Genomic DNA, 22,906 nt, shown 5'->3' with positions numbered 1-22,906 from the left:
CCCTCTATTAAACCATAAAAGGTGTTTGAAAGATTTTTGTTTTAATTTTTTTTTTGCGGAGATAATTTTTACATAATTTTCACCGAGAATCATTGTTTCTCTGTTGTATTGGTAGAGTTTAATATTTCGTTCTTTGTGTTTGTGTTATTTTGGGTACTGTGTGGCTTAAAGGATATTCGTTTCCAGGCCCTTCTCTGCCTCAGGAGCGGAAAATGTTGAGAAGCAGCGATCAGATGTCGTTTGTGTGCATCATGGAATTACATTTATGATGACTTTAAACTATATTTCCGTGGTCCAAAATCACCCTAACCAGCCTCTTGATGACTCTTAGCAACGGCTTCTAGCGCTATTTTTGCAAGCGGTCTCGTTGATGAATATTTTTCGTAGGATGAAACTTAACGAAAAAAGCGTTGCTCAGTTCGCTATTTCAAACTCCTCGACAGACAAGGAGGGTTATTTGAACAAGAAAGGAGAACTGAACAGAGGTTACCAGCGACGCTGGTTTGTTTTGAAAGGAAATTTGCTGTATTATTTCGAGAGACGATTGGATAAGGACCCCATTGGCGTTATAATACTTGAAAACTGCAACGTGGAATTAGCAGAAAGCGGCGAACCGTACGCATTTCAAATAAACTTTGCCGGAGCTGGAGCTCGGGTTTATGTTTTGGGAGCCGATACACCAGAAGATATGGAAGCATGGATGAAAGTTTTAACTATAGCGACCTATGAGTACATGAAAATGATGGTACAATCTCTAGAAAAAAGCCTAAGCGATTTTTCTAGTAGCCAGAATGAATTAATCAATATCGGTGATGTCTCATCAAGCGGGGAATTCACTGATTCTGATCAATTCTCGAGGTCAACGGAGTCATCGAAGGCGGAAGTTGAGTACCCAAACCGCTTTAAAGAGGATAGATACAGTTTTAGTAGTGCTATTACTTCGATAAATAAGGCAAGAGCTGATACTTTTGGTCGATATGAACCTGGAGTTGCTACATTGGTTGATCTTGATTTTTCAACAACAGGGGGTGACTTCATTGGTGATGATGGACTGTTTGGAAAGTCCCCAGAAGATATTTTACCTTTAAGTTTTTCAGAGCTATCTCACTTAGAACAAATTCATGCAAACAATTTTCAAGATGAGCTTGGAAGAACACAATCCACAATAGATGAGAGTCTAGCAGCAGGGAATCGCCTTGTATCTGGACTTGGCAGAAATACCAGGTCCAAATCAGAGCGTAAAGGAAGAGCTGGTAAAAGCAGTAGTGAATATGGTCTGCCACCAGGGTTTAGGACTATACCACGGACATTTACAGATGACATGAGTGCTTTTGCAGAACAAGGAAGTGTATTTAGGATGTTACATGAGACTTATGGTGCCTCAATCTGGGTCAAGGTTAAAGAATGTGGGAAAAAAGACCTGATTTCATAGTTTAAATATGCTACAGAATATAACAAAGTTAGAATTTATAAATAATTTGTCATACTTCAAGGTTGTTTTCTAGAATGAATACAATTAATGACCTATACACAATTATGCACTAATCTAGGGAACCTCAATGTCAGTATTTGGAATTTATGGTTAGGATTCTAGAATTGCCAAAATCAGGAAATGCTTGGAGAAGTGAGACCACTAATCTTGGTTGTATTTGCTCTAAATGCTTTAGTAGTTAGTCAAAAGATATTTTATTGTCTCTGTTGTGTTGCAGTTAGTGAGATTTTTTCCTTTAGGGAAGGGGGCATTTCTTTTTGGTTAAGCATACTATCAAAATTTATAAAGAAATTATAAAGATAAAGAAACTAAAAGTATTTTCTTGTGTGTGTATCAGCAGTGGGGAATGTTGTATAAATTATCATTTAACTAATAATTTCAGGTAGAACATTTTGAATATATTGACTGAATAAAACCTGGAATATACTACTTTGTCTATGTCAAAAAACCTGAAATGAAGATTTTTAATGGCTATTTGCCTTGCGTGATAATTGTGACAAGAAGTGAAGTTGCAGATTTAGTTATGGAGGGGAGGGATAATTCCCCATATCCACAATTTTCATGCAGCAATGCCGATCCAGAGCATGCTTAGGGGAACCATTGCTCTCCTTTATTTTTGTTTCATATCAAATTTTGTACGAATAAAAAGCCCCAAGTAACCTACCCTAGGTACTAGAGGCTCAAAGCTTCTCTACGAGAGAGTAAAATCAGTTCACAGTTGTTTTTTTTTTGGTACCCAGGGTACAAATGAACCACTTCCCTTTTATGTTATTTATGTGGTAAAAGGCATGTGTCTACTTCCCTTTTATGTTATTTATGTGGTTAAAGGCACGTGTCTACCTTCCTAGGCATAAACTATGGGTCTTTACATTTTGCACACATTGAATGCCCCCTGCCGCGGTCAGCTAAAACTCCAACTCTCAGTGGACTGGTAACGAGTGGGAAATAAACAAAATGGCGGACGAAGGTAAGTGAGAAAGCAACGGTATCTCCAGAAATTTCTTTCGTATCTGTCATAATTTTGAAATTCGTGTGATTGTCATACAAATAGATGCCTTTCATGTTGCATTATATGCTTAAACGTAATGTGATCTGACCTATTCGTTTCTAAAGTGGAAAGTATGTATGTATATGATCTCGGCTTTGTAGGCTGTAGTGGGGGTGTTTAATAAATAGCGATTTGAAATAGGAGGAATACTACCTTTTGCTGTTTCATCGTGCTTTTTCATTAAAAAGCTTATTTTTCTAACTTTCTTTATCGTCTGCTACCTCTGTAACGATTGTTAGCATGAAATTGATTAATGCTGCCTTTTGAATGAATATGAACTTATGTACAGTACATCTTACAATGGCAAGACTACCAGAGGGCTGTAGCGCTTTTATGTCACAACTACTGTAATTAAAAATGGTACCACAAACCAGCCTCCATAGCAGTACTTTTGCCTTCACCAATAAACAATATTATTTAAAAAGAGACAGGGAAAAGTTCTTCTCTGATGACTATCAGAATTATCGTGCTCTAGATCATGAGTCTCCCATGCGTCGACATAATCAGAGTTGCCACAGTTCTCGTTGTCTCCTGCTAAACACGCTTCACAATAACAACACGGATGCGGGTAGAATACGGCTTGATGCGTGTTGGTTAGTGCGCTTAGATTATTCGAAACTGAGTTTGACCGGGTAAGATGCGGTATCGGACCGGGTATAAATATTTTCGAAGCGTTAAGCTTTTCCCCGGTCTCTTATGCGCTTGAACACGGATAAGGGTATAATATAGGGCTTAATGCGTGTTTCTTTGTGCGCTTACATCATTCGAAACTGAGTTATACTGGGTAGGATACAGTGTCATACCCATGCTGTTTACGGGATCTCAGAAAAAGGGGGACACAGCGTACTCTCCCGAAAATGTTGCAAATTATATACACAAATTGTTGCTTTAAGAACGAAATTTAAGCGGGTTTGGATATACCATCTCATGTTTAATCCCTGGGTTGGTAAGTCTTGACGTTAACAAGTTTTAATATAGACGATATTGACATCCAAACTTTGAGTGCTCTCGCGGGGGGACATGTGGTCGTTCCGCATTCATCATTTAATTACTCCCTTATCGATCATCCTACATCAATGGGTAACACAGCAATGGAAAGAGCAACTGATGTTGATTTTAGAAACATGTAACGTTCTCAATGAATCGCAGCAAGAAAAAAGTTATTGCGCTGGTTTGTTTTGATACTTTGCAAATGTTACGCCATTTTCACATCATAATCACAATTAGGCCGACAAAATGCGATGTCTTACTCTTGCTTTGAATATATTTAAGCTCAATTCTTTACCTTGTAAACATTAAACATTATAACATCCTTGGAGCTAATTATTTCATAGTGAAGAGCAACATTCGCCAAAATATACGTTAGGCTCACTAATCCGCCGTTGAGTATCAACATTGTGCACATAGCCTGATCCTTATCCAAAAAGACCGGGAAGCACAGTCCCAGTGGAGAAAGTTGACATAAAAACTTACATCAAACCTTGGGGGCATGAAAACTCCCAGTTTGTTGAGTAATAAAAAGGGTAAAGTCAAAGCAGCATGACATGGTCATTGCTTGGAATGTCTCATTTTTTCATCACCATACAGTCACCCCTACCGTTCAGATATGGGTAGTAACCCGGCAGAGTTGAAACTGCTCCTTTTTTTTTAGAAGTATACAATATGTAGCTAATAAACTAAGCTATTGCAACCACTCTAAATAAAACTCTGATCCTTCAGCCAATTGTAGTGGCATGTAGTGGCAGATGGGGAAATAGGGTCTCCTCGAAGACCTTGTACTTGATTGCATTATCTCATATCCTGCCCCTTTTTTCAGGGCAAGTTGCCAAGCTAGAGCGGCACTTGGGTCTTCTGAGGGAGGAATATGTCAAGCTCCAAAACAAACTTGTGGAGATGGAGCACAAGTACAGCATTGCTAAGGCATCAGCCGGCCAGGGGGAGGAGAACTCATTTGTGAGCAGGCTTTTGAAAACTGTAGCTGATCTATATGATAAAGACCTTTACAGGTGCAGTATAGACATCACATTGTTATCACTATCTTGTAATAATCATAATTATCTTAGAATATAAATCATGATTATGTAATAATAATAATTATCTTCTATATAATAATCATTATCAATCTCCATTGTCATTAACATGTCCTATATTTATCATCGTCACCACCACCATGATTAAAAATACAATCACCATTATCATCACCATGACTACACAACTACCGTTACCATCATCATCACCATGACTACAACTATCATCACCATCGTCCTTGCTACAGACTACATTCAGCACTGTCACCAGCACAAAAAAAAATTACGTGACTGCAAATACAGTACCATAACAATCATCATTATCACCATCACAGAACAACACTGCTACCTTCAGCAACACTATTCATCCATCATCATCATCTTTTTTTTATTTTGTCACCATCACCAAACTATTTCTAACAATAGAATGACTGCCCACATTGGAATCTTTGAGGTTTGGATTAAACTAGTGCTGTAACAAATCCCTTATTTTTGATTGATTACTCTCCAGTGATATCACAGTGTCATTTGGTGGGCAAAAGATCAAAGCCCACAAGTTTGTTCTGGCTGCCAGGAGTGACCACTGGTGCAGTCGAGATCTTAATGAAGTCACTGAGTTGGAATTGTCAGGTACAGTACAGACTATAAGTTTTTTAATATTTTGTGCATGGAATCTTCAAGGATTCTGAGTCTAATTTGTCCAGTGTACTCTATATAAAGCCCTAATTGGCTTTCAGCTAAAGCTTGAAGGTTTTTGACAAGTTTATGGCTAGCAGTGTAGTAAGGGGGTGGATGTAGGTGGTTAACCCTCCTGTCGGGCTGCCAAGGGGAAGTATTAACACATATAAACACATGTTTGCACAACATGGAATGCATAATTTTAGTTAATGTCCTTATCTATCTCTATTGCCTGTTATTACTTTTTTAGGGTCCTATGGAGGGAAACTGGCTTCTAAGATAGGAATTCTGTCCTACAGGGTCAAAAAGCCAAATGTACATGAAAAAAAAAACTCTCTCTTTCACACCACTTTCAGCAAAAGTTTGTTTCCCCCCTGATATCTCATTGTGTTTCAAAGTTTGTTGTGTCTACATGTCTGCATGTATGATCTCAGCCCTTAAGGGGGGGAGTAAAAATTTTTCAATTTAAAGTTTTTAATGTTTGTGGTTTGTAGAGGCGTTGACCTAAGGATATTGGGTTGATAAGAGTTTGCAATGATTGGTTAAGCCAATCATTTATTAGCTGGGGATCTAGGAAATCTTATCCTGGGTTTTATATACATATATCACGTATTTTCAATATTGTCTGATAGATGTCAGTGTTGATGTTGGCCTAACCCTGATGAAGTGGGTCTACACAGACAAGGCCCAGATTCCCAAAGAGGAATCATTTCTTATCAATTTGGTCCATGCGTCTAATAAATATCGGCTCAAGGATCTTAGACTCAGGTAAATTTAACAGTATACCCTATTTATGTATGGTTCCCTAGACAGGTTTACTACTCTAAAGACACTCAGATTAACGGATTAACAAAGAAACAAACAAGGAGGGTAAATCAGATTAGTTTGTACTGTACTTTAGTCAGAGAACTGCTACATAGTCTCAAACCAGTCCAGGGTTATAAACAGTTTCCTGATAAAGAAAGACATGCTTTGACTGTTATTTCTGTACATAAGTAAGGAGATACACTGTAGTACTGTATATCTGGGTTTGAAGACTCGCTGTATTGCACTAGGATTTTCTAATGGGCTGGTGCAAAATTAAAAACTGTGGCATTGACTGTAGATATCATGTGCAAGACAAATCTTATGTGTGTACTACATGCATCGGTTTGCTGCTTACTGTTTAGGTGTGAGAAGATTCTAATGTCATCTGTGACTGTCTCAAATTGCATCAAGTTCTACCAAACAGCAGAGGATATTGGTGCCAAGGAGCTACAAAAGTACTGTGCAGAGATCATATCCAACCACTGGGTAAGTGTGGCTGATTCTAGGGTGTTACATGCAGTGTTTGTGTGTTGCTCAGTACTGTTGCATGATATTTAGCCTGCATTCGCATGCATTCCTGTTGTGTTTCAGTAGAAATAGGGAGTGAATGAAGAGTATGACAGTGTTGAGAATGGGGACGAAGGATGGGGAATTTCAGCTGAGCTTTGTGTGCAGTCTGTAACATACTACCTATCAGCTGAGACTTGTTCAACAGTAAATTCATTTGCCTGTGCATGAAGGAAAACCTTGTATGGTTGGTCTGCATGAAGAAATCCAATAAACCAGTACAGTTCCCAGTTGATAGAAATTTTCTTAATATGTTATTTGTTTGTAAGGACAGCTGACATGCAATCTGTCCAAGAATATTAACTGGCAAATCCAGACTCTAAAAGGGGGAAAGCACAAATAAGAGAATGGACATGAACAGAAGTGGATGACACAGGATGTACTAGCAATTCATCAAAAGGCAGAGCCACCCAATTCATCCTGCCCTTAGAACCCTGCCTGCCCTTGATATTATGGGAGGGGAGGGAGTTCAACTAAAGAGAAAAACTAGTACAATTGCTGGCTAAGATGAGATACCAAAGAGGGCATTCCCTCTTTGGTATCTCATCTTATATAGGATAAATCCCCCTCGTCCTGCTTAATATCCTGAGCACAGTATCTGCACAAGGGGTACTGCTAATTAATGTTATGCATAATATGTACAGTAAGGTGCTGATTGCATGCATTGTTACATTTCAGCATGATCTAAAGACAGAAGACTTTGTAGGCATTAGTGCACCACTGTTGTATGAGATGTTTAAGTCCAAGTCAACATACCCTCTTCACCTCACTATACGACATCACCGCGAAGATGTGCTCTTCCTCTTTCTCATTGAGTTCAATTCACAGGTATAGACAGAACTGTAGGTTCTCATTGAACACAGGTATACACAGAACTGTAAGTTCCCATTGAACACAGGTATGCCAGAAGACTTTGTAGGCATTAGTGCACCACTGTTGTATGAGATGTTTAAGTCCAAGTCAACATACCCTCTTCACCTCACTATACGACATCACCGCGAAGATGTGCTCTTCCTCTTTCTCATTGAGTTCAATTCACAGGTATAGACAGAACTGTAGGTTCTCATTGAACACAGGTATACACAGAACTGTAAGTTCCCATTGAACACAGGTATGCCAGAAGACTTTGTAGGCATTAGTGCACCACTGTTGTATGAGATGTTTAAGTCCAAGTCAACATACCCTCTTCACCTCACTATACGACATCACCGCGAAGATGTGCTCTTCCTCTTTCTCATTGAGTTCAATTCACAGGTAAAGACAGAACTGTAGGTTCTCATTGAACACAGGTATACACAGAACTGTAGGTTCCCATTGAACACAGGTATACACAGAACTGTAAGTTCCCATTGAAGGTATACACAGAACTGTAGGTTCCCATTGAACACAGGTATACATAGAACTTTAAGTTCCCATTGAACACAGGTATACACAGAACTGTAAGTTCCCATTGAAGGTATACACAGAACTGTAGGTTCCCATTGAACACAGGTATACATAGAACTTTAAGTTCCCATTGAACACAGGTAAACACAGTACTGTAGGTTGCCATTGAAGGTATACACAGTACTGTAGGTTCCCATTGAACACAGGTATACACAGTACTGTAGGTTCCCATTGAACACAGGTATACACAGAACTGTAGGTTCCCATTGAACACAGGTATACATAGAACTGTAGGTTCCCATTGAACACAGGTATACACAGTACTGTAGGTTCCCATTGAACACAGGTATACACAGAACTGTAGGTTCCCATTGAACACAGGTATACACAGTACTGTAAGTTTCCATTGAACACAGGTATACATAGAACTGTAGGTTCCCATTGAACACAGGTATACATAGAACTGTAGGTTCCCATTGAACACAGGTATACACAGTACTGTAAGTTTCCATTGAACACAGGTATACGTAGAACTGTAAGTTCCCATTGAACACAGGTATACACAGAACTGTAGGTTCCCATTGAACACAGGTATACATAGAACTGCAAAATCCCATTGAACACAGGTATACATTGAACTGCAAGTTCCCATTGAACACAGGTATACACAGTACTGTAGGTTCCCATTGAACACAGGTATACACAGAACTGTAAGTTCCCATTGAAGGTATACATAGAACTGTCGGTTCGCATTGAACACAGGTATACACAGAACTGTAGGTTCTCATTGAACACAGGTATACATAGAACTGCAGGTTCCCATTGAAGGTATACACAGAACTGTAAGTTCTTATTGAACACAGGTAAACATAGAACTGCAAGTTCCCATTGAAGGTATACATAGAACTGTAGGTTCCCATTGAACACAGGTATACACAGTACTGTAAGTTCCCATTGAAGGTATACACAGAACTGTAAGTTCCCATTGAACACAGGTATACATAGAACTGTAGGTTCCCATTGAACACAGGTATACATAGAACTGCAGGTTCCCATTGAACACAGGTATACATAGAACTGTAGGTTCCCATTGAACACAGGTATACATAGAACTGTAGGTTCCCATTGAACACAGATATACATAGAACTGTAAGTTCCCATTTAAGGTATACATAGAACTGCAGGTTCCCATTGAACACAGGTATACATAGAACTGTAGGTTTCCATTGAACACAGGTAAACACAGTACTGTAGGTTCCCATTGAACACAGGTATACACAGTACTGTAGGTTCCCATTGAACACAGGTATACATAGAACTGCAAGTTCCCATTGAACACAGGTATACACAGTACTGTAGGTTCCCATTGAACACAGGTATACATAGAACTGCAAAATCCCATTGAACACAGGTATACACAGAACTGTAGGTTCCCATTGAACACAGGTATACACAGTACTGTAGGTTCCCATTGAACACAGGTAAACATAGAACTGCAAGTTCCCATTGAACACAGGTATACATAGAACTGTAAGTTCCCATTGAAGGTATACACAGAACTGTAAGTTCCCATTGAAGGTATACACAGAACTGTAGGTTTCCATTGAAGGTATACACAGGACTGTAAGTTCCCATTGAACACAGGTATACATAGAACTGTAAGTTCCCATTGAAGGTATACACAGTACTGTAAGTTCCCATTGAAGGTATACATAGAACTGTAGGTTTCTATTGAACACAGGTATACACAGAACTGTAAGTTCCCATTGAAGGTATACACAGTACTGTAGGTTCCCATTGAACACAGGTAAACATAGAACTGCAAGTTCCCATTGAACACGGGTATACATAGAACTGCAGGTTCCCATTGAACACAGGTATACATAGAACTGTAAGTTCCCATTGAACACAGGTATACATAGAACTGTAGGTTCCCATTGAACACAGTTATACATAGAACTGTAAGTTCCCATTGAAGGTATACACAGTACTGTAAGTTCCCATTAAAGGTATACATAGAACTGTAGGTTTCTATTGAACACAGGTATACACAGAACTGTAAGTTCCCATTGAAGGTATACACAGTACTGTAGGTTCCCATTGAACACAGGTAAACATAGAACTGCAAGTTCCCATTGAACACGGGTATACATAGAACTGCAGGTTCCCATTGAACACAGGTATACATAGAACTGTAAGTTCCCATTGAACACAGGTATACATAGAACTGTAGGTTCCCATTGAACACAGGTATACTTAGAACTGTAGGTTCATATTGAGCACAGGTAAACACATATTAAGTCTTAATTGTCAATGGTATTTAGGGGCATGCTCAGGGTGCATCCACACACCCCTTGGCTACAAAAAGTCGGTCATTTCTTATTGAAGGACTGCAAATACTATCCTTCTTCTATATAATACCTAGGACTGTGCATGTGCCTGGCATTCAGTATTTTTGGTAAATTGGAAAATTGAAGGTTTATTCATCTAATTTCAGCCATTGTGGGTCCACAGGAAAACCAAAAACTAAACAGCAGTGTAGGATGACTTACAGTATGATTCTTAAAGTACATGTCCTGCAGTATTGAATTTTATAAATTTTTCATGTTGAGAAAAAAAAATCACTTTTTTATCACTTCTTGCATGTTTTGCCAGCATCAATTAGCTTCTCAACAAACTTCATCAATAATCATGTTTGCTTTCCTCACTCATTTGATTATAAAATGCTAAAAAGCCAGTGGCATTGACTTGTTACAACTTGTAAAACTCCTTTTTTCCCTTTCTGAATGAGTTAACTTCCCTTTAAATGCACCAAATAATACCCCTTCTTGTTTCCAGCTACCTGGAAAACTAAACGAAGTAGACCCCACCACAGGAGAGGTTCCCCTGCACATCGCACTCTCAGAGAAACTAGACAGTATTGCGCGCACACTGGTTGGTCATGGCTGTGATGTGGACATGGTTGACAGTAGTGGTAACTGTCTACTTCACAAGGCTATCAGTCATGGTGATGAATTCTCCTCCACATTCCTTATCAAGAATGGTGCACGAGTCAGTGCGGCCAACCATGCAGAGAAAGTCACCCCGTTGCACCTCACAGCCTCTTACAGGTTTGTTTAGCACAGCTTCTATACAGACATATTCATAAATGGGGTAAAGGCTTATTTAGACAGCACAATTTAGTCGTATGAGACCTGCCTACGGCATGTCTTGCCTTGAATTACACTAACATTCGAAGTCGAGCGTTGTAGTGGAGTTGTAGGCTGATTTACACTCTGCAACTCAAATTCTAGAGGTGTTGCTGGCAAGTCCATACCACTATATCGTGCTGTCTAAACCAGCCTTAAGAACACCCCTCCCCACCTCCCTAGGTCAAATGCTTTACTATCTTTATCCCATATGATACCTATGAATGTGCAGCCCAACCTTCCGCTCAGCAAATCCAGGACATGTTCCAGTTAGCAGGCTTTTTGGGGTTTATTTAAATCATTCCCTAATAATTTACAATATGTCTGGGTATTTTTATATGAATTTTCTGGTTAATTTTGTAAAAAAACATTTTGTAAGATACTGAGAGTATTTCCTATGCCCTGTAAGAAATTTTATAGAGTGGTGGAAGGTAGTGGAATAACTGGTGGCCCAGTATGTTAGTGCGTCAGCTTATAGGGCCTCTCACCTCTGCTGAATGAGGTGCGAGATATGGATATTCTTGAGGTTTTATTTGTTACATTTATGCATATATATATATATACATATATTTTGCATATATATTTTTTTATATTTATGCATATATTTTTTTGATTGAGCTATCTAATGTGCGATACTGTATTCTGACCATGAGCCTCTATTTATTGATCAGGCCATGGATGGCAGGCTCTGCTTCTAGTCCAGCGGGTGCCAATCACATGACGTCGGCAGAAGGCATGGCACGTATCGCATCCTTACTGATTGATAAAGGCGCTAATACTGACGCACAGGACTTGGCTGGCAGGTGAGGCTTGGTAAAGTTGGAGGAGCGTTGCTCTATAGTCCCTGTTTCCTTGTACTGCACACAGATTTTGATTTGCCATAATTAGCAGTTAAAGGTGCACTACTGATAAATTAGACCACCAGACAATTACTTCTGTTAAACGCCATAGACCTCTTTACTCATGATAAATGCCTTAGACATTTCTACTCCTTATAAATGCCGTAGAACTATGATTACTACGATAAATGCCGTAGACTTCTTTACTCCTGATAAATGCCTTAATTATAATTACTACAATAAATGCTGTAGACATATCTAATCCTGATAAATGCCGTAGAAATAGTATTACTACTATAACTAACGTTGACCACCGGGTATTTTCTCCTGATAAATTCCGTAGACCACCGGCTATCTACTCCTGATTAATCCCGTAGGCCACCGGGTATTTACTCCTGATAAATCCCGTAGGCCACTGGGTATTTTCTCCTGATTAATTCCGTAGTCCAACGGGTATTTACTCCTAATAAATCCCGTAGGCCACCGGGTATTTGCTCCTGATAAATCTCGTAGACCACCGGGTATTTACTCTTGATAAATCCCGTAGACCACCGGGTATTTACTCTTGATAAATCCCGTAGACTACCGGGTATTTACTCTTGATAAATCCCATATACCATTCCGACCGCGTAGGTGTCATGGAGCCCCTCGTAGGCATACTGTGCGCAGTTGTCGAACCTCGTGTCCCACACGCATCGACTGGTGATTCGGACGTCCTGCCCTTCCTTTTGACCCACGTACACAAGCGCAATGATCTTATACCTCGGGTACTGCAGCCCCTTCACTCTCGCCTTCACCACATCACTCAGTCTCTTGCATAGCGGCGCGCACTTTTCGGCGTCATACTCCAAGTCTTTGATCTCCTCCTCGAACACTTCGCGCATGATTCGCTGCACTACCGTTACCTCAAACTGCTTACCCGGCTCAAGTCGATATGTGTTCGGCGGTGAATCGTCAAGATCGAACTCATACAAAGGTGTCCCGACGGTCAATTGGCGTTCTCGGCTGGTTTTCGGTGCTTTGAGGGCGTCATCGCCGTAGAGTACTGGGTCGTCTGTGAATGTGACCTCGTAACTTCCTTTGTCTGCGTTGCGACGCCTGTAGTTGATAAGACTCGTTGAGAACTGTTTGATTTTGCGCGCGGCGGACAAAGCTATCACCATTTGATGTATGCTCGCGCCTCCCAGGTTTGGGAACTTTACTGCTTGCTTGGACATCTCAAACGTTTTGCAGTAGGCTTATGGGAAATTACTTTTCGGTATCTGCTTATTCTGCAAATAATCTGTGCCTTATTTTCTTCTTGCTTTAGGAAGCGAAACAATTATATAGACAAGTAGTCCAGGTTTGTTCTTAATCTGTCGTGGAGATCTTCGAGTTTTCAAAATTCTCTACTTGTTTTAGTTAGCTCCCTTTTGCCTAGGTCTAATATAGTAAAATACAACCTTTACAAACCCGTTGAATGCTACTTAGTTCACAAGTCTACCGCTTCTCTGTTGGTTCTGTAAATAACAACCGTCCCCTTCGATCTCTTCGCTGTAGATATCAAGACTCAAAGGAAGGCAGACTTCTCTGTGAACGGCGTCTCGATCGCTTTTATCTTCACTTCTTTCGACTTGAACTCAGAGTTTGGAAATCAAATAGACAGCAAAGCCAATCTCACTCCAAAAGAACCGTTCAAGATATCTTGTTTAACTATCCCCAAGTTGATAATTCTCTAGATTTTTCATTGTTGACTGCTAGACGTTCGCGTAGAGACGCAACTCTGACGCCGTATTTGCATCTTAAAGGATTTGCCGTGCGCTCAGTTGGCTCAAGTAAGAGCCCAAAGTGTCACTTAGTCCATTAAGTCAATAAGGATTTCAAACGTCTTTGACGGATGGCTTAGAAGCTTTGGGTTCATCTCTAGCGTTGCGGGATCAATGGGATGCCTTGTTTGTTTTGAAAGCCATGCTTTGATGTCTTCTGAGATAAACTTACTTAGGTAAATTTTAGCATGTGTCTTTTATTATTATGTATAGATCAAATTCCCTTTCCAACGTTTGCAAAACATTTTAGAAGAACAAAAGGTTGTTTAATGGATTCAGTTATGTTTGATTTTTGCTGATAAAGGATTGGGGGGATTTATATAATTCTATTTACACTTTATTTTATGATCATATCATATCTTTTTTTGCTTTTGCTGTTTTATTTTTATATTATATCGTTTCAATGAACGTCCCATTTTTTTTTATTTCAAGCCCTTTGATGGATCTAAAACTTTTCAGTCTTACTTGACTCAACTTTCCTATTTCCTCCAGAACGCCGCTACATCGAGCCATAGAAGCGAAAAACGACAAAGTGATGAACGTACTTCTCAACAGATCCAAGTAAGTCGGGATTTTTGTTGCCTGGTGCAAGAGACTTCGCCATTCGCCTGTTTGTCGGCTTTTTTTCGTCGCACTTTCGGATTTTCGTCCCCCGTCGGCGTTCATTTATCGCACTTTCGGGTTTTTCGGCGGGCAGTGTTTTTTTTTGTCATATAGGCCTATTTTTCGCATCTAACATTGCGTTGACTGAAATAATTTGGAGCAATTTACTACTACATTTCACCAATTTCGTAGCATTACAGCCAAGTGCGTTCTGTTGTTGCGCCATCGCAGCTGGTTTCTTGTGTCAAAATTGCTTCGATTTACTTAGTCTTTCGCGCAGCCACGGTTCTTCGTAGGATTCAAGCAAAACGGTAGAAACATTCCTTTCGAATAACATATTACATTTTAGTTGGAAATAAGGTGGTCTATAATCCTACGATCTGTTCTCGAATGTAAGGTAAATTCTGTTATATTCATTGGCGAAGACATAAAATAATGAGCGCAAGAACACTATCCCTTCTCATTTTGTATCTTACTCTGTTAGAGTCTGAATATTTTTATGGAAAGCGTCTGTTGCGAAGTGTGATAATTCTGCATAATTCAGGTTGAACCTTGAGTTGCGTGACAACCAGGGCCGAGTCCCCCTCTGGCTGGCGCTGTCATGTGACTCGTTTGATTCAATGGACGAGGAGAGCCTGGCTGCTAAGCTAGTCAAACACGGGGCAAGTGCAGACGCGGTCAATACCGTCACAGGTGCGTATACACTGGAACCGCAATACAATTAACACAATGGAACCGCAACACAATCAACATATTCTCTGGCCGCTCCAGTAGAGGCAAAAAGTACAATAAAAATATAATCATTACAGTCCTTCGGCCTCAGCTGAGAATGGCCCGCACTATCTCTCTCCAGCGGTCTGCCGTTGCACTTGGCAGATCATGTTGCGTCCCTAGAGATTAAACCAGGAAATGATAGATTTCTGGTCCCCATGGGGGGGAGGGGAGGGGCTCGTAGGATCAGACGGGAGATTAAAGATGGCAAATCCTTCCGTAAGATGGAAGTATGCTTCCAGCTGCTCTCAGCGTCACCAAGAGACCATGATGTAAGAGAACGAATCCCCCGTATTAGGGTATGTTCCAATGTTGACGTCCGTAAAAACTATTTTTAGAATAAGCAGTTATTTTTAGATACGTCTCCTAGCAACATGAGTCTTACGCGCGATCACATCTTGAGCAATGTGATCCGGCAAAGGATGTTTCGGAAATCTTTTTGACCGAAAATACCTTCCTTTTTTTTTACGAACGCTGTAAAAATTATCTTCCATAGAGTACGCTGGAGCCAATCAACCGTTTCTGGGACATTGAAATGCATAAAGTGCGTGATTTTAGGCTCTGGAATCAATTTTCCCAGTAAAAGTTTTAACTGCTGATTCGCAAATTATAACACAACAATCAATCATAAATCTGTGTTTACAAAACACAATTCCCTTCCAATTCCCTTTTAACGAAAAAGATACATCCAGAACTTAATACCATTATATTCACACCGATATTACGAATAAAAGATTTCAAGTCTTTATAATGAAGTGATTCCAGTGACCACAGGTAGCCCAGGCAATGGTTTTGAAGCTTGTTCGTAGCTTGGAATCGGCTGTTATTCTTAAAGGTAAAACGAGTGGATTGAAGTCGCGATTTTTTGTGAAACATTGCCAATAAAATTGCCTTAAAACTTAGAACATGCCTTGTTGTCAGTTTTATGTGTATGACAAGCTACGAACAAGCTTCAAAACCATTGTCTGGGCTACCTGTGCAGTGACAAGGGTTTCTTGAGTGACATGATTTCTGAACATGTGCGTGAAAAATTGAAGTTCATTCATCTAAAAATGTTATAAATCAAAGAAAAATAAAGGCCTTCTTGTGTTAAAATACATAACATAGGCTCTGAGAATGCCTAGGTATTTTTATCTCACCGAATTGCAGAGAAAAAAAACTTTTTAGGAGTCTGCACGATGCATCTTGAATGAACTCCAAATTCACCGTCTCCCCGACGTCTCCCCGTTCAATTATTTATATAACATTTAGATAACTGAACATTAGATAACTTAACAGATAACAGAACACCACCCCATGGGTAGCATTGTGATCATGAGCCTTGAAGAGAAGCTAAAAGGATAATAACAGGTAGCGAACGAAGTAAAGAAGTGTAGAGGGAAAAAATTTGGTGTAAAATTGTACTAGCTCGTGGTGCCCATAACCAAATATGGCGCGACGAACCATGTATGGATGCTATGATTGACAAGCTCGCGCAATCTAAAAATAGCTTTCTTGGACGTTATCATGGGCCACGGGGATTCGTTCTCTTATATCATGTTCTCTTGGCGTCACGCATGAACTGAAAGCGGCTGTTTAGCATAATTAGTACAATGGTGGCTATAGCCTGTGACATTCAGTTGTGTTTATATTTGGGATACCATCGTCGTTCCAGGAGACTCGCTTCTGCACCTGGCGGCCGCCTCGGGGCAAGAGGAGGCGGGGCTCTTTCTCGCGGGCCACGGTGCCCAGCCTGACCACGTGAACAAAGCTGGCGAGACGCCGCTCCACGTTGCCGCCCGAAGGGGACTGGTACGACTTGTGGCTGAGCTCCTCAACAAGTAAGTGGTATTAGGGGTGTGGGGAAGGTAAGGGTGAACTATTCACGTGAATTTGAGCTTTATTTTGAATGTTAAAATATCCTATTTTCTCAGATTATTATATGGAATAGGATAGTGTCGTCTGTATTGCGGGTTTAATTACTTTCATAATAAGCAACTTGCGCTTAGAAATCATGTGACTTTATTTGGTGGCAAAGTCCCCCGTGCTTCGACTTTTTTGCGGTTTGCGATTTTTATGTCAGAAAGGGCCTACTTTAATTAAAAGATTGCGGCTTTTCGTCGCTCTCTGACGTGATAGTCGGAGCCATTTCTGTGTTTGTTCGGGTTATCTTGCCACCCATATAGTCGTGTGATTTCCTTGTGCAAGTCCCTTATTTCAAACGGATTCAAGCGGATTTTATTGATGACTGAAATGTAAAAAATTGGTTAACCTCTCTCGGCGTTAGGGGGAGGAGTTGCTTTTGTTCTTTTTAATAGTTTATTGCATCATCTTCATATTTTCAGCGGAGCAAATCCGAACGTACAAACGACAGAGACCGACGAGACGCGACTCAGAGCGCGCGAACGGGCCGTCCAGCGAGAAAACGCCAAAAAGATAGCCAGATCAAAAGCCATCGAGAAATTCAAAGACATGCAAAGAGCAAACGCAGCCGAGCTAGCAAGACAACATACCAAAGAGAAAGAAAAGAAAAACAAAAAGGAAACCTTGAAACAAAGCAAAAGCAAACAAGCGCCCGCAGTAAATACTCCAGTGGTCAAGACCAATCCCTTCGAGGAAGACCTGGGTAGCCCGTTTGACGAATCTGCTGACCAAAGTTTATCTTTCGGCTCAGACACAGGGAACCCGTTTATGGATGATATCAGGGCAGCAACTGGTGTGGCAGCCGGTGGCTTGAACCCTTTCGAAGAAGATTTAGGAGCGCGTATGTAGATACCGTTTTTTCCACTTGGTGGTCTGCGTAGACGTGATGGAATTAAACCCCGTCCCCACGTATCCGTTTTCGTTTGAAAACGCAACCTTATTGTTACGGATACGGTTATCGTCCACACGGAAACGCGAAAACGATGATCGAAAACGGAACGATTTGAAAACGATCTCCAGAGTTGAAAAAATTGAAAACGATACCCTTTCGGTGCTGTGGGGACGGACGAAAACGGAACCTTTCGAAAACGATGGCGTGATAACTCAGGTCCAGTCCATTTGGCGCGCGAGTGCGCATGCGCTGTAGAGCTTGTTATCGTTTTTGTATCGTTTCTGTGTTTTCGTGGGGATGGATCTTTTTGAAAAAGGTTGCGTTTTCAAACGAAAACGTATACGTGGGGACAGGGTCTTAGGGACACATGGTTAAAATGGTATTTCTTACGATAAACCTTTCGAGCATGAGACCTTGCCTCGTTAGCCCTTCCTCCGACGCGGGGCTAATGCTAGAAACGCCGGCGAAACTAGTCTTTTTCACATAAGCGTTAAACATACCATTTCAACCTTGTGCTGATTTATTCCCAGTATTTGGTTAGCTTGTTGTTGTTGCGGTTGCTGTTGTTATTGTTATTGTTGTTGTTGTCGCTGTCGTTAGTGTTAGTCTTGTTGTTGTTGTTATTATTATTGTTATTGTTATTGTTATCTCCTCCAGAGAGCGAAGAAAAGTCTGACGAGGAATCTGAAAAAGAGACGCAACCCGAGCAAAACCTCCCCGACCCCACCGAGGAGGAAATAAAAAAGCTTATAGAAGACCATCGTTTGTACGAGGACCCCTTTTCCAGGGGGGTGATAAGAGATTGCCATGGCAGGACCCCCCTGCATATGGCGGTCACAGAGAAACACGAGGGTGTGGTCAACTGCTTCATAGAACACCAGGGTGAGAAGACTACACAAGCATTTCTTATTCTTCAATACGACAAAATATACAGCCATCGAAAATGTTATACTTTTTTTTTACCAAGTCCAAATAAAAATGTCGCAAAAGCCGATCAAAAGGGATGCTCTCCCACAATTGGCATTTTTCTAAGGTGACAAAATGACGTGACCCTATTCAGTAGAATAAGGTCTCGGTCGTGAAAGATACAGTAGTCTAACGGTGTCCATGAATGTTCACAAGCTAACAAGTTAAAAAGCTGCTTGAATATGCCCTTGCGCCAGTCCTGTAGAAGATAGAAGGACCAACGATACTTGGCTCCTAGCAGGCTCCTGACAGGAGAGGTGCTTGAATAGGCGACTTTCATCACCTGACTTTTTGAGTTGCAAACTCAAGCCAAAATAAACACAGAAATGCTTGCCGCCGTCACACTAGAAATATACGAAAGACATTTCGATGAAAATAAGCCTTTTTTGACATAGAAGCTTTTTGTTGTCGTCATTTTGTTGCCGAGAGTCGGAGCGCGTTTGCCACCGAAAATGTCACGTGATGTCTTGGTGGAATTCGCGAAATTGGGTTTGGGTTGTGTTACGTATGTCAGGTGATACGTTTTATGGTTTCTAGGAAGTCTTGGTCGAGGTGGCCGTCTCAACATTGTCCCTGACTTCAATGTATGCGACTCAGAAGAACAATCGGCGCTAGAACTCGGCCTTTGGACCGCACAGTACGGAGTGGCCGCGCGCCTGCTGGAGGCTGGGGCGAGAATTGATGCCCAGACCTCTAGCGGTCTGACCCTTCTACACAAGGCTATCAAGAGAGCAGATAACAGCGCGGCGCTGTTCTTGTTGGAGCACGGAGCGAATATCAATAGCAAGTAAGAGCATTTGGTGATAATGTAGCCTGAGTATCAGGCGATTTTATTTTTCAAAAGTTGGAGAGGGAAAATAAAAGTACGCCTGACACAAACACTAGACGCGACGCCTGCCGCCCCTTTCAGGCCACTGTCGAAATACGTCGGCTGTCAATTTTCCAATGACTCGCGTGGTGGCACAATTAAATGCCCAAATCAAATTATAAACAGCATTTTATGTAAAAAAAAAAACATTGGTGTTACATGCAAGGGTAATAATTTTAGTAACGACGATCCCCGGTGAGGGTAAATTTATGCTAAATTATTTGAAACACAACGATAGTTAACGGCCCAGGAGATTTACGATTTAAGTATATGACTGCAGATCCACACATTAATACAGGATTTAACATCACCAATTTACTACGGGCTTTTCCCTCTAAATAGACAAACCACTGCTTGAACACAAATGCCATTATTTGATAAGCTCACTCAATCAACAACTCGCGGGACGTGGCGCAAACAACCCCAAGCATTTTTCGTGTTCTCACAGACAAATTTCTCAAATATTCGGCGCCTGGTCTGTTGAAAATTCGATAGCTACTACATAAAATGTCCTTAGTATCAAGCAGCTTCTATGACATCCAGCGCCTTTGATATAACTAGTGGATCTTTGCTTCGAAAAACGATACCAATGAGAAATAAACACAAGCAATGACCGGCATGGGCAATGCATTTGAATATCTAACCTGAGTATCAGGCGGAATTTTTCCGAAGAAAATGAGGAGAAGAAAATACATTTTTAAAAAATGTTATAGAAAACGATTTCTCTGATTCTGCTAACGCCAGGTCAAAAGCACTTTTGAAGGCCGCCCAGCCCAATCAGCGCCGAGTGCCCTTTGTTTTTTTGACCAATCAGGAGCCATGCCGGAATCCGGCATGAGAACATGCGATTTGAACAGTACTTGTATCAGGCCCTTGTCTTGTTTCTCGTCGGCGCGATATAAACATAGGAGGGCCTGATACTCAGGTTAGTGATAATGTCAAGGGTTAGAGTGGGAGAGGGATGGGTGAATAAGAGCATTTGGTGATAATATCAACGGTTACGGTGGGGGAGGGATGGGTGAATAAGAGCATTTGGTGATAACATCAAGGGTTACGGTGGGGGAGGGATGGGTGAATAAGAGCATTTGGTGATAATATCAAGGGTTAGAGTGGGGGAGGGGTGGGTGAATAAGAGCATTTGGTGATAATATCAAGGGTTAGAGTGGGGGGTGGGGTGGGTGAATAAGAGCATTTGGTGATAATATCAAGGGTTAGAGTGGGGGAGGGGTGGGTGAATAAGAGCATTTGGTGATAATATCAAGGGTTAGAGTGGGGGGTGGGGTGGGTGAATAAGAGCATTTGGTGATAATATCAAGGGTTAGAGTGGGGGAGGGATGGATGAATAAGAGCATTTGGTGATACAGTCGAACCTCTATTAAGCGGTCACCTTCGGGACTTAGCTTAGTGACCGCTTAATAGAGGTTGACCGCTTAGTAGAGGTTTCGCTATTTTCACCCCTAAATTAGCGTAAATCGGGCTGTAATTATACGTAAGAACTTTTTATTATAATTAACAACAGTAACAATCATGTTAGCCCTAAGACGGAGCCTGGTGCATTCCAATTTGATCCAGAAATGTTTGAAACCGCCTAGTCAGTTTGTTTTTGCCTATACGGCTCTTGTGGCTTTGCCCAATTCTATGGGCATGAGCTACTTTCGCTGGCGTTATGTAAAGTAAATGATAATAATAATAATAATAATAATAATAATAATAATAATAATAATAATAATAATAATAATAATAATAATAATAATAATAATAATAATAATGATAATAATAATAATAATACGTTTATTATACCAGTAGCAGATTACATCTGAATTAAAGGTATAGTCAGCATTACATAATACATTAAAGCGATACATTTAAGGCGAATTTGTTTGTGCAGAAATTTCCAAAGCGGTCAGTGTTGGTTGGTTTCACAATTACATTGGCACGAGATCTTAAATTATAAGTGTAGTTCAATCTATCTATAAGATTCGTTACAAGGTTGTACAGCGGGTTACTGGGCGTTAACGACATTATGAGTTTCTCACAAGATTCAGAACGTCTCTTAGCTAGGGTTGGGAGGCCTGCGAGGGCAAGTGCCTCCTGGTATGATGTACCAGGAAAGACGATCGATAAAGCGCGTTTCTGGACTCTTTCTAATGCATGACTAAGATACTGAGGAAGTTCGGCAAAGACCGCGCACGCGTACTCCATGATAGGTCTAATTAGACAACAATAAACTTGAATTATTTCACTGTCTGCTACACCAGAACGTTAAAGCTTTCTGAGGGCGTATAATCTGCGGTTTGCCTTTGCCAAGAGAGGTCCTCCGAGATGAAAACCCCTAGAAACTTGAAGGACTTGACACTTTCTAATGTAGTACTACCGACTGAAAGGGGCGGACACTCGTAGCTATTATATTGCAAACAGTCAAACCGCAGAGTCTTACATTTCTTTGGATTAAGCGCCATGTTGTTACTACGAGCGAATTAATGCTGTTTACAACATGACTGAGAATAGAAGGAGAGTTGCGAAGTATAATCTCCATTATTGTCAAGTCGTCAACGTATTTCGCTCTAGGCGTCCAAAAGGAAACTAGCCTGTTTATCATTACTGCAAATAATAGCGGACTGAGTCTTGTTCCTTAGGGAAGTCCCCCATTAAGGCTTATTAGAGGTGATGAAGCAAGAAGGCTGCCAGCCACCTGAGCAAACATGGGTGAATATCAAAAAGCTTGAGCTTGTCCAATAAGATCTTATGGTCTATGAGATCAAAGCCCTTCCTAAAGTCACCGAAAAATAGCCTGACCCAACAGTTCCCCTTGTCCAATGCCTCAAGAGCCAAATGCAAGATGTATATAATGGCGTGGTTGGTACACTTTTCGGCCACAGCAAATTGTTTAGGGTCCATGTCTCTTAGGATGGTTGGGAGAACTCTTGACAGTGTAAAGCCCCCCATCACTTTCGCTGTCTGGGATGTAAGAGATATCGGCCTGATGTCCTCTTTGATATCACGGGGAGTTGATTGCTTGGGTACTGGGCGGACGACAGCACACTTCAATAAGGCGGGTAAGAACCCT

The 22,906-nt window shown here is 40.8% G+C and overlaps 3 protein-coding genes across 4 annotated transcripts in view; 2 read left to right on the top strand and 1 right to left on the bottom strand.

Moving 5' to 3' along the window:
• The first annotated feature begins 83 nt into the window (after positions 1-83).
• On the top strand, positions 84-1,921 carry LOC5511553 (probable serine/threonine-protein kinase DDB_G0272282). The gene has a single exon (XM_032380941.2). The coding sequence runs from the start codon at positions 371-373 to the stop codon at positions 1,430-1,432; it is 1,062 nt and encodes a 353-aa protein (XP_032236832.2). The 5' UTR covers positions 84-370; the 3' UTR covers positions 1,433-1,921.
• Positions 1,922-2,356: 435 nt separating this feature from the next.
• LOC5511595 (rabankyrin-5) overlaps positions 2,357-22,906 on the top strand; it is a 68,401-nt gene continuing 47,851 nt past the window's right edge. Inside the window, exons 1-14 of one of the 2 annotated variants that reach the window (XM_048726419.1) lie at positions 2,357-2,459; positions 4,357-4,546; positions 5,079-5,197; positions 5,878-6,013; positions 6,415-6,538; positions 7,298-7,447; positions 10,844-11,115; positions 11,865-11,996; positions 14,330-14,398; positions 14,985-15,133; positions 16,866-17,031; positions 17,536-17,954; positions 18,663-18,887; positions 19,509-19,758. In XM_048726419.1, coding sequence (XP_048582376.1) covers positions 2,447-2,459; positions 4,357-4,546; positions 5,079-5,197; positions 5,878-6,013; positions 6,415-6,538; positions 7,298-7,447; positions 10,844-11,115; positions 11,865-11,996; positions 14,330-14,398; positions 14,985-15,133; positions 16,866-17,031; positions 17,536-17,954; positions 18,663-18,887; positions 19,509-19,758 — 2,414 coding nt within the window. In that variant the 5' untranslated portion in view covers positions 2,357-2,446. Of the gene's footprint in view, positions 2,460-4,356; positions 4,547-5,078; positions 5,198-5,877; positions 6,014-6,414; positions 6,539-7,297; positions 7,448-7,717; positions 7,874-10,843; positions 11,116-11,864; positions 11,997-14,329; positions 14,399-14,984; positions 15,134-16,865; positions 17,032-17,535; positions 17,955-18,662; positions 18,888-19,508; positions 19,759-22,906 lie in introns of those variants that run through there. The other variant, XM_048726420.1, reaches the window with a different exon arrangement.
• On the bottom strand, positions 11,464-14,021 carry LOC116617856 (dynein light chain Tctex-type 5-A). The gene has a single exon (XM_032380944.2). It carries the CDS (start codon positions 13,247-13,249, stop codon positions 12,626-12,628), a length of 624 nt encoding a protein of 207 aa, XP_032236835.2. The 5' UTR covers positions 13,250-14,021; the 3' UTR covers positions 11,464-12,625.

This window comes from Nematostella vectensis, chromosome 4 (genome assembly GCF_932526225.1).
Source record: "Nematostella vectensis chromosome 4, jaNemVect1.1, whole genome shotgun sequence".
Classification (NCBI taxonomy): domain Eukaryota; kingdom Metazoa; phylum Cnidaria; class Anthozoa; order Actiniaria; family Edwardsiidae; genus Nematostella; species Nematostella vectensis.
This window is presented reverse-complemented; position numbering and strand designations above follow the sequence as displayed.

Coding starts and splice junctions, on each gene's coding strand:
- LOC5511553 (XM_032380941.2), top strand. CDS start 371: ATGAATATTTTTCGTAGGATGAAACTTAACGAAAAAAGCGTTGCTCAG.
- LOC116617856 (XM_032380944.2), bottom strand. CDS start 13,249: ATGTCCAAGCAAGCAGTAAAGTTCCCAAACCTGGGAGGCGCGAGCATA.